General features: G+C 40.7%; 2 protein-coding genes across 2 annotated transcripts in view; one reads left to right on the forward strand and one right to left on the reverse strand.

Moving 5' to 3' along the window:
- Positions 1 to 6,779: 6,779 nt before the first annotated feature.
- Positions 6,780 to 8,684, reverse strand: LOC135539409 (microtubule-associated proteins 1A/1B light chain 3C-like). The gene is made up of 4 exons (XM_064965281.1): positions 7,751 to 8,684; positions 7,613 to 7,668; positions 7,417 to 7,523; positions 6,780 to 7,154 (listed from the first exon to the last, which is right to left on the reverse strand). The coding sequence occupies exons 1-4, from the start codon at positions 7,809 to 7,811 to the stop codon at positions 6,947 to 6,949; spliced, it is 432 nt and encodes a 143-aa protein (XP_064821353.1). The 5' UTR covers positions 7,812 to 8,684; the 3' UTR covers positions 6,780 to 6,946.
- Positions 8,685 to 8,691: 7 nt separating this feature from the next.
- The window catches only part of LOC135539410 (striatin-like), an 80,186-nt gene continuing 74,174 nt past the window's right edge, over positions 8,692 to 14,703 (forward strand). The window contains 1 exon segment of the mRNA XM_064965282.1: positions 8,692 to 9,035. Within this exon segment, the coding sequence (XP_064821354.1) occupies positions 8,814 to 9,035 (222 nt within the window). The 5' untranslated portion in view covers positions 8,692 to 8,813.

Here is a 14,703-nt window from a genome sequence, read left to right on the forward strand (position 1 = left end):
CATACAAAAATAGAACAAAAAAATGTAGATCTCTCTCTCACTGCCCTTGTCACTTTCCCTTGCTACATTGCTCTCGCTCCTTTTTCTCTCCCTCATTCACAATATCTACTTTCCTTTCTCTCTTGCTCTCTCCTCCCATCTCCCATTTCTCTATCTCTCCCCTTTCTCATTCTCTACCTCTTTCCTGAAGCCACAGCCACCTCTGATGGGGCCAATAGCATTCTGGGAGAAGTGATGTCACAGCTAGCTGTCTTTAAAAGAGAGAGAGGTTGAAAAATGTATCACTCCAGAACTCACTTCCACGTAAGCTTTCAGACCTTCAGGGTCCTCATCCTTTTTTAAAAGATGGCCGCCCACACACTGGGGATCATTAGGAGTCAAGGGTCAGGTGGTCAGGTTGAGATCACATGGCAGTGTCTGTGGTTGATATGGAACTCACAAATGGATAGAGAATTTAGTAAAGAATAGCCAAACTGATGCATTTGCATGCAGTGTCTGATGTTTTGGATATAAGAGATAGGTATGGTTAAGAGTAGCTGGATATCTCTAATGAGTTTGGAGAAGAGGACACAAGACAAACTGATACATTACTATGGTATGTGTTTGGTTACTCAGATAATAAGACATGTTACAAGTATGGAGGCAAAAATTAAATATTCTGGATTATTGACTCTACAGTATGTAGCTATATGGGACAGACAATGCTTATAGCACAATCTACTGTATAGTTTGCTTCCCAAATGGCACCCTATTCTCTTTATAGTGCACTACTATTGACTACTAGAGCTGGTCTAGAGTTGTGAAATTATACAGGGGATAGGGTGCCATTTGGGACACACCTATAGCCCAACTGACCTGACCTGTATGATGTCATTGTGCAGTAGTAATTCATCGCTTCCTGGCCAGAGGGCAGATTTGCTTGGTTATGTTGTCATCCTTCTGATCGATCATACTTGGGACTGAAAATCAGAGCCAGCAAAGAGTCTAGACTCCAGACTGACATCACATGAAGTAATAATGTATGACTTGAATGCAGCAGAGTCTAGAGTTTCATCTCAAATGGCACCCATTTCCTGATAGAGTGCAATACTTTTGACTAGGGCTCTGGCCAAACGTCGTGCACTGTGTTAGGAACAGAGACCCATTTGGGATGCAGACTAGCAGTCTACTCAGTAGACTGTCTGTGGGAATGTCTGGACTAAAAGGGATGTCTACATAGCTTGCCTTTGGCAGGAGCTACAACATAACATTATAGAGAGACACATGATGAATGCATTCACTTTAGGACACCCTTGTGCGCACATTTATGGATAGACCCACAATCTCACGTACACACAATGTATAAATGTCAACAACTACAGGTTAGGAATTCCACTGTGTACCACTGAGAATGACAACATGCACCTGTTGACATTCAAGTAGAGCAAATCTTCTGATGCAAAAAAAAACGAAGCGCTACCAGAAAACATTCTCAAACAAAAATAAATCATTCCACTGTGTTCAGTTCAAATGTTCACTGTTAGAAAAAGCGGAACATTAATAGTCCTAATAAGTTAGTTTAGCGTCATTTAATCTGAATTAGTCTCTGCAAAAAAATGTATTAACTAATATATATTTTTCTGGGGTTTGGTCAGGTAATTTACACTTCTAGAAAAAGGGTCATAAATATTAACCTCACATTGATTTTGGAACTTTTACTTGGTGTTTTAGTAGTAGTGCTCATACTTCATCATTGCCATATGACCCTGTAGTCACGAGTCAGTCTACATTAGGCCCCTTTCCCCACTTTGACTATAACAACCACGAAAACTCAATTACGATGATGCATGGTCTATTTGGTCTTTGGCTTGATTACATTCATGAAGTGAAGTCAAGGCATTTCATGTTCCTGCCAAAAAGTGTTCCCTTAAGATCATACCTTGATGACACGTCAGGTTTTCCTGAAGCCAGATTATGATCGTAACAGTGTAGTAATTATTGAAGCACTTTGAAACCTTGTGAAACACTTTTTCGTGCATGTCATTACGGCTAATTAAACTAGTATATTAATTGGGGCGGCAGGGTAGCCTATTGGTTAGAGCATTGGACTAGTAACCAAATGGTTGCAAGTTCAAATCCCTGAGCTGACAAGGTACAAATCTGTTGTTCTGCCCCTGAACAGGCAGTTAACCCACTGTTCCTAGGCCATCATTGGAAATAAGAATATGTTCTTAACTGACTTGCCTAGTAAAATAAAGGTACAACATTTTTTTTTAGCTTTGATTATATTGTGTTTGTGGTTTAAAAAGTGCCAGGTGAACTGTACATGAGTGATGCTTATTTTTATTTATTATAAAATGACATTGGGCAAATACAAAGAAATGTTCCTGGAGTCCTCTCCTCCATGACCACAAATAACTGAAAAAACAGAATAGATTTCACTAGAGCATTCAGTATATGGATCTGGGTATAACCATATTTCTTACACCTACTGTTTCAAGGCTATTTAGATCAGTTAGTTGTCAGACAGAAAAGGAGACAAGGAATACAGTGATTGTTTTGCTACCCCCTATAATCTATAGCTGTATGATCTTAATATGAGCCAGTTTGTTACAGCAGGAAGATAATCCCGCATCAACAGAAAATGTGAATTATTATGTGGATTATAATTAATGGACATTTTTTTGTAAGGGTTGATTAATTGTTTATTTTTCAGCAGATCAAGTCTGAAATGTTAAAGTGGAAATAACAAACTAATACACTGCAAGTTTGCATTTCCTGCTGTGCAGGAACATTCTGAGCAACAAAAGAGTGATCAAATGAAGATCCTACATATGTAAGTCACATGACACATCACAAATAGAGTTTTCACAACAACAGCCTAAAGAGGCGGAGGCAAAGCCCTGATCACAAAGTTAGCAAAGTGTTTGGATGACTTTTCCGACCTTGAGAAGCAACCCTTTTCTCTCCTCCAGATGCTGCTTTGCCTACTTTCTCCCCACACAGCAGGCTCCCTTTGGCCTGCTGAAGGGTTGCTATTACTGCTATGGCAGCTTGCTAATTACACTGTGTGTGTGTGCGTGTGTGCGTGTGTGTGTGTGTGTGTGTACACCTCCTGGGCTACCGAGCATTTTAGGACAATTAAACACACACACACCAGCAGGATGCCTGTCACCTGTCACAGTTCTCTCGATGACCTGTCTGCTGTGCTAGGTCATAACCAAACAGCAGTATAAAGAGTCTGAAGGACATGGGGTAACTGAGCCCAATATCCTGAAATCCTACCATGTTTCTAGAAGACTAGAATTTTGTACTGACATATAGCCCTCAAACAACTCAATGATGAGGACAGACAGTAGGACAGTCAGACTTGATGCGTGTACGTGCATATGGGCGCTCGTGCAGGTGGCAATGTATGTAACGATCCTTTGACTGCTCTTAGCGAAGCACACTGCTTTTTATATGATGACCAATATAACCGGGAACACTTACATTAAAAGATTTGCCAAAACAAAGGGTCTGGCAAATCTGACAAATGAGACTTTGTAAAGTTAGTGTGGAACATTAAAGCTCTTCAGTTGAACAACAGGCCCCATTAACTTTCAGTATTGGCGCTCCAAAAGGTATGTTTGCTTGCTGATTGCGGTGGCACATTAAGCCGGGATCTTTATGCCATTAATAAACAAATAGGTCTGAATGTCTCCCTCGCCCCCTCCTTTAAAGCGGAAAAGTATGTACTCACTTCCCCAGTCACCGATAAAAAGGCAGGAATTGGAAAAAGGGGGTTTGTGATGAACAGTGTGTGCGTGAGCGTGTTCTTTGTCCCCTAATGAATCAATGTAATTTAGTAATGCACAGAAGCACCACTTGAATCAAAAATGACAACTATAATATAGTGTGGTCTTGATTGCAGAGAATCAAGTGGTCCTCTCACTTTCTCTCTTGATGGCCCCCTCCCACTCTCCTTCTCTACATCCGTCCACCAGGGTTCTCTCATTCGCGCTCTCAAACATCCGTCCACCAGGGTTCTCTCATTCGCTCTCTCAAACATCCGTCCACCAGGGTTCTCTCATTCGCTCTCTCAAACATCCGTCCACCAGGGTTCTCTCATTCGCTCTCTCAAACATCCGTCCACCAGGGTTCTCTCATTCGCTCTCTCAAACATCCGTCCACCAGGGTTCTCTCATTCGCTCTCTCAAACATCCATCCACCAGGGTTCTCTCATTCGCTCTCTCAAACATCCATCCACCAGGGTTCTCTCTCTCTCCCTCAAATTTCTTACCCCTTCCTCTCTCTTCAACCTCCTTCTCAACACGCATTGGAGGAGAAGGTCAGAGGGAATGAACCTTGGATCCTCTCCTCCAATGCGTTTTGAGAGGAAGGCCAGGAGAGAGGACATGAGGAAAGACAATTGTACCTCTTCTGTCTCTCCAACTACTGTATTTGTTGAATGCTCCTCTGAGTTCTTCCGGATTATATTCCACAGAGTTCTGTCTCAATTTTTTTTACCACCGTCAACAGTTGGTAGCATCCATGGCTAAATGTCACAACGAGATGTTTTAATGTTGCAAAGAAAAGCCATTCAATACAGTCATGGGCATGACTAAGGGAAATTAAAATGTCCTGCTCCCCGGTCAGAATGAGATGGTCGATATCGTTGGGACGTAATACACTTGGTTAGTCGCATTACGGTTAATGGACCATAAAACTTTATGCTGCCTATCCAATGTCCTGGACTTCGACAATGCAGCACTGGGAGGAGTGTTCTCTACAAAGTCTTCAAAGATGAAAGCAATAATGTAATGTAGTCTGATTCACGTGTGAAATCCAATATGGCTGTACATTTAGAAATATAAGAAACCATTCTTTCCACATTTTGGGACTAAATGTCAGGTGCGCTGCAGTGCTGACTGATATTGAACTTCTTTAACCGTCACAGCAGCTCAACATATTCTATGGATCTTGGGCTCCCCCATGTGGTCAGTGATAGTCACTTAAATGTCTCCATGCAGAAAGAAGCACATCCATTTCTGTATTGTAGGGCAGCCCTTAAAGTGACTCTTTTTATCAACTGTATGCAAGAATTTCCTCTGTGTCGTCATAGGAATTCAGCATTCTCTGTGTTGATGTCTCCGACCCCCATTGTCCAGAGGTTACATCATGTAGGTCTGATATCGGATCGGAGGTTAACTTTACAGTAATACTATTGGTCAACAACTCAGATTTTTGGATCCAAACAACTCAGATGCTTAGAAAAGGGTCTTAGATTCATTGCTCTCTCTTTTTTTTGTTCCTGATCTGCTGTGGTGAGATACTCTTTCTTTCTCTGGACACCCAATGGACTTTTGGGGCATGGTTTTTCAGGCTGATTTCTTGCTCTCTCTCTCTCTGACCATGTTTAGGATAATGCCTTGTAATACTTTGTAACTTAAGCTTTGTGCCTTGTACGTGAATCCATTCACATACAATGCTTGAAATCAATATTCACTAATATCCAGAAAGTAATACAAATGTACGTATTTCAGGGGCACCTTCATTCTACAAGGAAAATGAACTTGTTCATGTCACTATGACCCCTCGAGGACCATTTTGGAAATGTGTTTCAAGTGATTAGGCCTATACCCTGGTATGAAATTGATGTATTATTTAACCCAAAATAAAACGCAACTCAATCCTTAGATCTGGAGTGACTTAGAAATAGGTTTAACCTCCGGGTTAACCCAGCTCCTTGCCCTGTCACAAACATGTCCAGTCAAGTTGCAACAACTAGGCTGAGATTACAGGCAGCCCAACTGATCTTTTCCCACAAATTTTGACCAATCATTAGTTATTTTGCCAATAGGACAAAATATGAATTTGGATGCCTAAGTAAATGTAGCCTTAGGCACTGCATACAGACTTGTGCATAATCTGGGATTCCTCGTTTTATTCCACAAGATAGAAAGTGGATTGACAATTTTAATATCCTATGCATTCTACACATCTCAATAGGACCTCAATCATATTGAACTCACATTGATTGAAACTTTGTGCTTCAGTAGTATTGCTCATACTTCATTGCCATATGGCCCCATTGTCAGAATCATTCTACATTGGGCCCCATTCATCCTATTTGTAGCCCCAAGACTAAGGCACAAAAATTAAATTAGGATGATGCATGGTCTAATTGCTCTTTGGCTTGATTACATCCAGGAAGTGACATCAAGGCATTTCATGTTCCTGACAAAGTGGTCCCCTAAGATCAATAGGACCTCAGTAAGTCAGTGAAGGTGCTACAGGGTCCACGCCACAACGAACATGAACACCAAGTCTTCCTGTTTGAAATTCATCAGTCCAGTCAAATGCTAGGTTAAGATACACTACCAAAATTGTTTTCTAGAAGTTGGAATGGTTCTGTACGTTATGCAGCCTATTAAATACAAGAACTTCAGCTTTAAATTTAAGTGACAATATTTATTGTTGCAGAAATTGCTGCGCAACGTCGTTTGCTGAAGTGCTAAATTTTCCCAATTTTATAGTTTGTGACCAAATAGAAAATAATTCAATGTACCATCTAACCCGCTGTGAACTCACTTTTAATAACCAAACATTTAACTTCAGCTGTTTGAATCTGGCTTACAAACAGTTGAAAAAAAAACAATAGCACACAGAACAGATCTACCTCTTATTAGACATGTCTTGAACGAGAATGACAACCCTACAACTATTTCTTTGCAAATTTGATTGGTCGCCCAAAAAGTGACACATTTCCGCTTAAATTCATCTGGCCAAAATCATGTAAATCAGAGCATGATCCTCAATAAAGTTTGAAACATTTATTACCTTAAAAACAATACAAAAACATTTCCAGAGTAATTTTAAATATCCTTATATATAAATTGCATTTCATATCTATACACGAAGTTCAGTTATTGGGCCTGCCAAAAGCTGAGGCCTCACATTATCCAATCCGGCAATTTAGATCTTCTCAAACATTCCCAGCAATTGGCACTGACTCTTCATGGATTTCAACACAACTACCAAACATTTCTTGAGAAGCGTATGTCATGTAGAGAAATCCATCGTCATCTTTGTGGTCCTTGTAGACTTGCGCCATGGTAAGAGACATGCTGGCCAGGCCACTATTATTGATGAGCAGGTAGAACGCTTGACTCTGCATCAGAGACATACGATTTCTGAAACGAGAACATGCAGCAAGTATTGACAAGTCTAATCAAATGTAGAAATTCTCATGCACAAACGCAAGTCATTATGAGTCATTTAAGAAAAGTGACAGTCGCGCGGCACTCGTAGCTGATTCAGATCAGGTGATTACCAAATTTGAAATTACGCACGAGTTCTCCCAACCAAAAACATGATGATTTAGGTCAATTTCAGTCATGATAATCCACGTTTAACAAGTTAAACATTCACAGCAAAACACATCAAGAGACACACCTTATAATGGTAACAAACTGAGTCATGGAAAGTTCTTGTGGGACCAGGAATTTCGTTTTATCAAGAGGCGGCAAGTACTTCTCCCGTTGATACCGTTCAATTATAACCTGTGTATCGTTGGAAAGGTCACTTTTAGAAGGTGCAAATTCAATGGAACTTCAGGGTAGAATAACGTTTTAGAAATAAGCGAATTTACCGGGATTTTAGTTGGAAACTTCGTTCGGATCCCCGCGACCTCCTGTTTTCTCGTGGCTGTTTGAAATGGAAAACATGGTTGAGATTATAAAGCACCGCATAGCCTAACACATGCAAATCATTACATAAAATTAATCACCAAAGCTTTTTCTCTGCTTGAAGGATTTGGGGTGCTGTGGTTTCTCAAATGGCGGCATCATGTGGGCAAGTGACTCCTCTCTTCAATTCCCGCTGTCTGATCTAAGGTATAATATTTGACCACGCTGATCAGCTAACAGCAATTAAATAGTATGGTTGCAGTGACGTATCACATGATTACCATGGGGTTGTGTCAGCACGCATCACATGGCTAATACATTGACCGTTCATTAATGAGTTGCAAAGTGTGTAAAACCAATCCAAATGCTTAAGATCTAATGAAATACCTGAATGTAATGTTTCATGTAATATATGTTTGAAAAAAAAACAATACATTTTGAATTACTAAACATTATATAGAGGTAATTTGGTAATTGAAATATCATACACACAAATTATACATAGAGGCCTTATAATATTCTCACACTAAGGTACGCCCTATCATGTGTAGGCAACATTTAGTTTCATGTATTTTCTTGGATTTCAAAGCATGAACTTCAGTCAGGGGGTCGTGGGTGATAGGCGTGTGTGTGTGTGTGCTATGTAAACAACTGGATGAATGGCTCTATGGAATGCATCGATAAATGAATGGAATGTGCTATAATATATGGAATATGGCTACCACAGATACACTTCTGTAGCATACATTATGACATTTTCAATTTCAGATACAAACAACTAAAGAAAAAGACAGCAAAAGAGAACAGGCGCATTTTAGTGTGAAAAATGCAGCTCTAATCTTCTTTGAACTTCAAATTCCATCATGCGTAGGATCCGGCAGTTGTCAACACCACGCGCATTTATTTCCGATTGGCTTATTCCAGTGTGAATCGTTGAAATCGACCAATGGGTAAAGAAAACTCTGGATGTGGGTGGGAGCTCAGTGTGAACGTCACCAATTGACAGCTCGCTGCTCAGACGTGAGTGTGCCTGCCCAGTAGAGAGAGCTATAGGTAGCGGTAGCTATTTCCTTTCATATCACAGGGGCGGCTAAAGGAAAACCCATTCGTCTGAGCACGGTCGTGCCAGTTTGCGCGAACCGAATCCACACACCTGGCCTGGGCATGGACGAACAGGCAGGGCCCGGCGTGTTCTTCAACAACAACAACAACAACTCTGGTTTGCCTGGCGCTGGCAAAGGACCGCATCAGCTTGGCGACGTCGGTGGCGGAGAGGCGGCCAGGGCTCATTACAACATTCCGGGGATATTGCACTTTCTGCAACACGAATGGGCCCGCTTCGAGGTGGATAGAGCGCAATGGGAGGTGGAGCGAGCCGAATTGCAGGTAAACCACGTCAAAATGTCCCGCTTATTTTTGGTGGGGGTTTACGGTTCCGAGTCCGCTCTAGGAAGATTGACATTTGTGTCAGGAAGCCTACTCGCGCGCTACGGTCTTTTGTGGCGTGAACTGCTCGAGCTACGTAGCTACTAGAGTAGTCTTGGTCGGATGACACAGGGTTTCCCAAACTCGGCCCAGGGCCCCCCCTGTGTGCACGTTTTGGTTTCTACCACACCACAACACAGCTTATTCAAATAACCAACACATCAAGCTTTGATTAAATGTAATCAGTTGTGTAGTGCTAGGGCAAAACACAAAACGGGGGGAACTTGCTATTGCAGAGCACTGCCTGTATTGTACTGTACACAACTTTTAATTTCCAAGTGTAGCCTTCTGTGTGCAAATTATTCACTACCATTGTTTTTAAATGATATAAGGCTATCCAAATGTGGTCAGGCAGACCCAATGACCTGTCTGTCCTCGATGAATACCTACGCCTTGGAATGCAAAGAAACATTGCATGATACAGTCCAAAGATCTACATCCAATTCTCAATAATATTGGTTGTCGAAATGTCAAGCACAAGTGTATTGAACAAGCAACTCATTAGGCCTACACACACACTTCATGTTATTGAAAGCTGAGTTCACCTGTGAAGTGCAATGGCATGACCAGTTTAAGTCTGTTGAATAATTGACAGTTATCCTTATGAATAGCACAGTTGACTCATGCACTCAGTAGGCAGTGACATTAGTTTTTGTGCCTTACGACTTGTCTTAAATCTATCAGAGGTAAGGCTATTAGCATATTGTGTAGGCCTTGAGTGAGTTGTAGTTCCCAAATATATATTTATATATTATATATTTGGGAGCTACAACTCACTCAAGGTCTACACAATGTAAGTAATCCAGGCAATTGAAATAAATAAATCTATGTATTTCACAAGACCGGGAATACACATACCTTTAAAAAAAGTAGGGGTGTCAGTAACTGGTGTGACCGCCACTTGCAGCGCAATAAATCTACTTGCATGGAGTTGATCAGGCTGTTGATTGTGGCCAGTGGAATGTTGTCCCATTCCTCTTCAGTGGCTGTGCGAAGTTTATGAATATTGGTGGGAACTGAACCACCCTGTCGTACATGTCGATCCAGAGCATCCCAAACATGCTCAAAATGGGTGACATGGTGAGTGTGCAGGCTATGGAAGAACTGGGACATTTTCAGATTCAAGGAATTGTATACAGATCCTTGCGAAATGGGGCCATGCATTATCATGCTAAAACACAAGGTGTTGGCGGTGGATGAATGGCACAATAATGGGCCTCGTCACACCATTGATAAAATGCAATTGTGTTTGTTGTCTGTAGTTTATGCCTGCTAATACCATAACCCCACCGCCACCATGGGGCATCTGTTGTGGTCTGCGGTTGTGAGACCTGTCGGACGTACTGCCAAATTCTCTTATACAACATGGGTAGAGAAATGAATGTTCAATTCTCTGGCAACAGCTCTGGTGGACATTTCCTGCAGCCAGCATGCCAATTGCATGCTCCCTCAACTTGAGACATCTGTGGCATTGTGTTGTGACAAAACTTCACATTTTTTAGGCTGACCTTTCATTGTCCCCAGCACAAGGTGCACTTGTTTAATGATCATGTTGTTTAATCAGCTTCTTGATATGCCACACTTTTTATCTTAGCAAAGGAGAAATGCTCACTAACAGGGATGTAAAAACAAAAAATGGTTCACAACATTTTAGAGAAATAAGCTTTTAGTGCATATGGAACATATTTGGGATCTTGTTTTTCAGCTCATGAAACAGGGGACCAACACTTCACATGTTGCGTTTTTATATTTTTGTTCAGTGTACATGAGTGCCTCCGAACATTGCTAACCAAGGCCAGTGCCAAGTGCTAGGCTAGGCAACCGATAGTGCATGGGAGCTACTTGAGTTCTGCACTATCATCAAGGCTTGATATGCATTCCCGTTAATACAAACGTGTTCTCATAGACCGGCTCGTACATGAAGCATCCTCTATTCAGGCCGCAAAGACATAATTTTCCTACTTAACTAGCTTTAATGGCGAGAAGGTGGAGGAAAAATAAAAAAATATGCATACTTTCTTCATGAAACACAATTTTCCCACAACCATTTTGGATTTTCAGACAATTTAGGATGTACACCGTGTTCAGCCAAGGGTGTGCAACATCCAGAATTGTCTGAAAATGGTGGTGTAAAATTGTTTCATCAAGAAAGTATGCTTATTTTCCCCCTAAAATTCTGCCTTCTAGCCATTAAAGCTAGACAAAATAGGCATTTTTTTTAAAGGGCAAATCTTGATCAGATTCTTAATGAACTATGTGTAACTGGAAGTGGCATTTGTGCATCATTTACTTTGAAGATGTCCTGCCTCAATCAAAGCAGACTTTAATTTCTTATTATGCTTGGACGAAGGAGAGCGAATAGACCTAGATGTCGAAGTTACCCTCCTGATTCCGGAGAATTTTGTTTTTTAAATTTTCCTCCCCATTTACTTCTAGTGCTTATCAGTAGTAGAGGGAGCTCATTGGCACGTGACAAATGAGTGTCAGAATCGCTCCACTGGCAATGAGCAAAAAGCAATTTAATATCTTAATGCATTTGTTCTGCTGCCGTGCCACTATATAGTGTAGTAGCGACCCTGCATTCCGTTAAAGTCTTAGCTGAGAAAATATAAAAATCGAATTGACCTGATATACAGTGCCTTCAGAAAGTATTCACACCCCTTGACTTTTCCCACATGTTGTTGTTATTACAGCCTGAATTTAAAATGGAATGAATTGAGATTGTGTGCCACTGATCTACACACACAACCCCACAATGTCAAAGTGGAATTTTGTTTTCAAAATAATGAATAAAAAATTAAAAGCTGAAATGTCTTGAGTCAATAAGTATTATGGCAAGCCTAAATATGTTCAGGACAAAACATGTGCTTAACAAGTACCATAATAAGTTGCATGGACTCACTCTTTGTGCAATAATATACTGAACAAAATGAAAACGCATTATGCAGCAAATTTCAAAGATTTTGCTGAGTTAGTTTAATATAAGGAAATCAGTCATTTGAATATTTTTTTTATTTTTTTATCCATCCACTGGGGAGCCAGGCCTAGCCAATCAGAATTAGTTTTTACCCACAAAAGGGCTTTATTACAGACAGACAGACTCTTCAGCACCAAATGCTCACGAACAGGAATGTAAACACATTTGTGCACAACATTTGAGAGAAATAAGCTTTTAGTTTGTATGGAACATTTCTGGAATCTTGTTTTTCCGCTCATGAAACATCGGACCAGCACTTTTACATGTTTTTGTTCAGTGTAGTTCTTAACAATTTTTGAATAATTATCCAATCTCTGGTTTTACCCCACACTTGCAATTCTATGTAAGGTCCATCAATTGAGTACTGAATTTCAAGCACAGATTCAACCACAAAGACCAGGGAGCTTTTCTAATGCCTCACAAAGAAGAACACCTATTGGTAGATGGGTAAATAAAAAAGCAGACACTAAATATCTCTTTCAGCAAGGGGAAGATATTAATTACACTTTGGATGGTGAATCAATACACCCAGTCACTACAAAGATACAGGTGTACTTCCTAACTCCGTTGCTGGAGAGGATGGAAACCGCCTAGGGATTTCACCATGAGGCCAATGGTGATTTTAAAACAGTTACAGTTGAATGGTTGTGATAGGAGAAAACTGAGGATGGATCAACAACATTGTAGTTACTGCACAATACTAACCTAAATGACAAAGTAAAAGAAGGAAGTCAGTGCAGAATAAAAAATATTCCACAACATGCGTCCTGTTTGCAATAAAGCACTAAAGTAATACTGCAAACAAGTCATTAACTTTATGTTTAGGGCAAACACAACACTGAGTACCACTCGTCATATTTTCAAGCATGGTGTTGGCTGCATCATGTTATGGTGGGTATGCTCATCATCTGAAGGACTAGGGTGTTTGTTTATTTGTATTTAAAAAAATATTTAAAAAATCCTAGAGGAAAACCTGTTTGTCTGCTTTCCAACAGACACAGAAAGAGACATTTTTCTTTCAGGTGGACAATAACCTAAAACACAATGCCAAATGTACACTGAATGTTCCTGAGTGGCCTAGATACAGTTTTGACTTAAATCAGCTTGAAAATCTATGGCAAGACTTGATCAACAACCAATAATCAGCAACCAACTTGACAGTGCAAGAGTTAAAAAATAATAATGGGAAAATATTGTAAAATCCAGGTGTGCAAAGCTCTTAGAATACTTCAATCAAGATATTAGTGTTTTATTTTTCATCTTTTAAATCATATTTTTAAATGTTCTTTCACATTGACTTTACAGTATTTTGTGCAGACTGTTAAAAACAATGAAATTAGACCCAATTTGTAACACTGCTAAATGTGGGAAAAGTCAAGGGGTGTGACTGTAGGGTTTCACTCTGCAACAAAAGCTTTTCCCTTCTGGAAACTACTAGAGAAAAATTTAATTGAGCAGATGGAGATGTTTCTGAACCTTCGTTAATGCCCTACTCAACAAGCTGACATGGAAGTGCCTGCGTTAAAACAACATGTTGGGGGGGAATGGCCCCACAGAGTGCTCAACATTGACGGCACAGAGCTTTAAAAAAATGTTTTTTAACATACGTTAGTCGCTAGTATGTGAACACCGATGGTCACCCCACTCCCTGTTTCCATATCCTTTTGCAGGAGTGTTGTGACACACCAACCTGGTCTCAGAGCATTTCGTATTATTCTGTAAGTAATCCTCAACACTATATTTAGTATGATATGTTACGTTTTGTATGGTTTGTATTAATTTGTGGATGTCCATCACCTATTTTGTATAAAACACTACATGACCAAAAGAGCATTCGTGAGGTCGGGCACTGATGTTAGGCAATTAGGGGGTTGAGGTCAGGGCTCTGTGCAGGCCAGTCAAGTTCTTCCAGACCGATCTCGACAACCCATTTCTGTATGGACCTCACTTTGGGTATGCGGACATTGTCATACTGAAACAGGAAAATGCTTTCCCCAAACTGTTGCCACAAAATTGGAAGCGCAGAATCGTCTAGAATGTCATTGTATGCTGTATTACTAAGATTTCCCTTCACTGGAACTAAGAGGCCTAGCTTGAACCATGAAAAACAGCCCCAGACCATTATTCCTCCTCCACCAAACTTTATAGTTGACACTATGTATTGCAGCAGGTAGCATTCTCCTGGTGTCCACCAAACCTTGATTCGTCCGTCAGACTGCCAGATGGTGAAGCGTGATTCATCACTCCAGAGAACATGTTTACACTGGTCCAGAGTCCAATGGCGGCGAGCTTCACACCACTCCAGTCAACGCTTGGTATTGTGCATGGTATTCTCAGGCTTGTGTGTGGCTGCTCGGCCATGGAAACGAAAAGTTATTGTGCTGGCGTTGCTCCCAGAGGCCATTTGGAACTCTGTAGTGAGTGTTGCAACCAAGAACAGGCAATTGTTACGCGCTTCAGCAATCGGCGGTCCCGTTCTGTGAGCTTGTGTGGCCTGCCACTTTGCGGCTGAGCCATTGTTGTTCCTAGATGTTTCCACTTCACAATAGCAACACTTATAGGGGCAGCTCTAGCAGGGCAGAAATATGACAA

Source organism: Oncorhynchus masou, chromosome 5 (assembly GCF_036934945.1).
Source record: "Oncorhynchus masou masou isolate Uvic2021 chromosome 5, UVic_Omas_1.1, whole genome shotgun sequence".
Classification (NCBI taxonomy): Eukaryota; Metazoa; Chordata; class Actinopteri; order Salmoniformes; family Salmonidae; genus Oncorhynchus; species Oncorhynchus masou.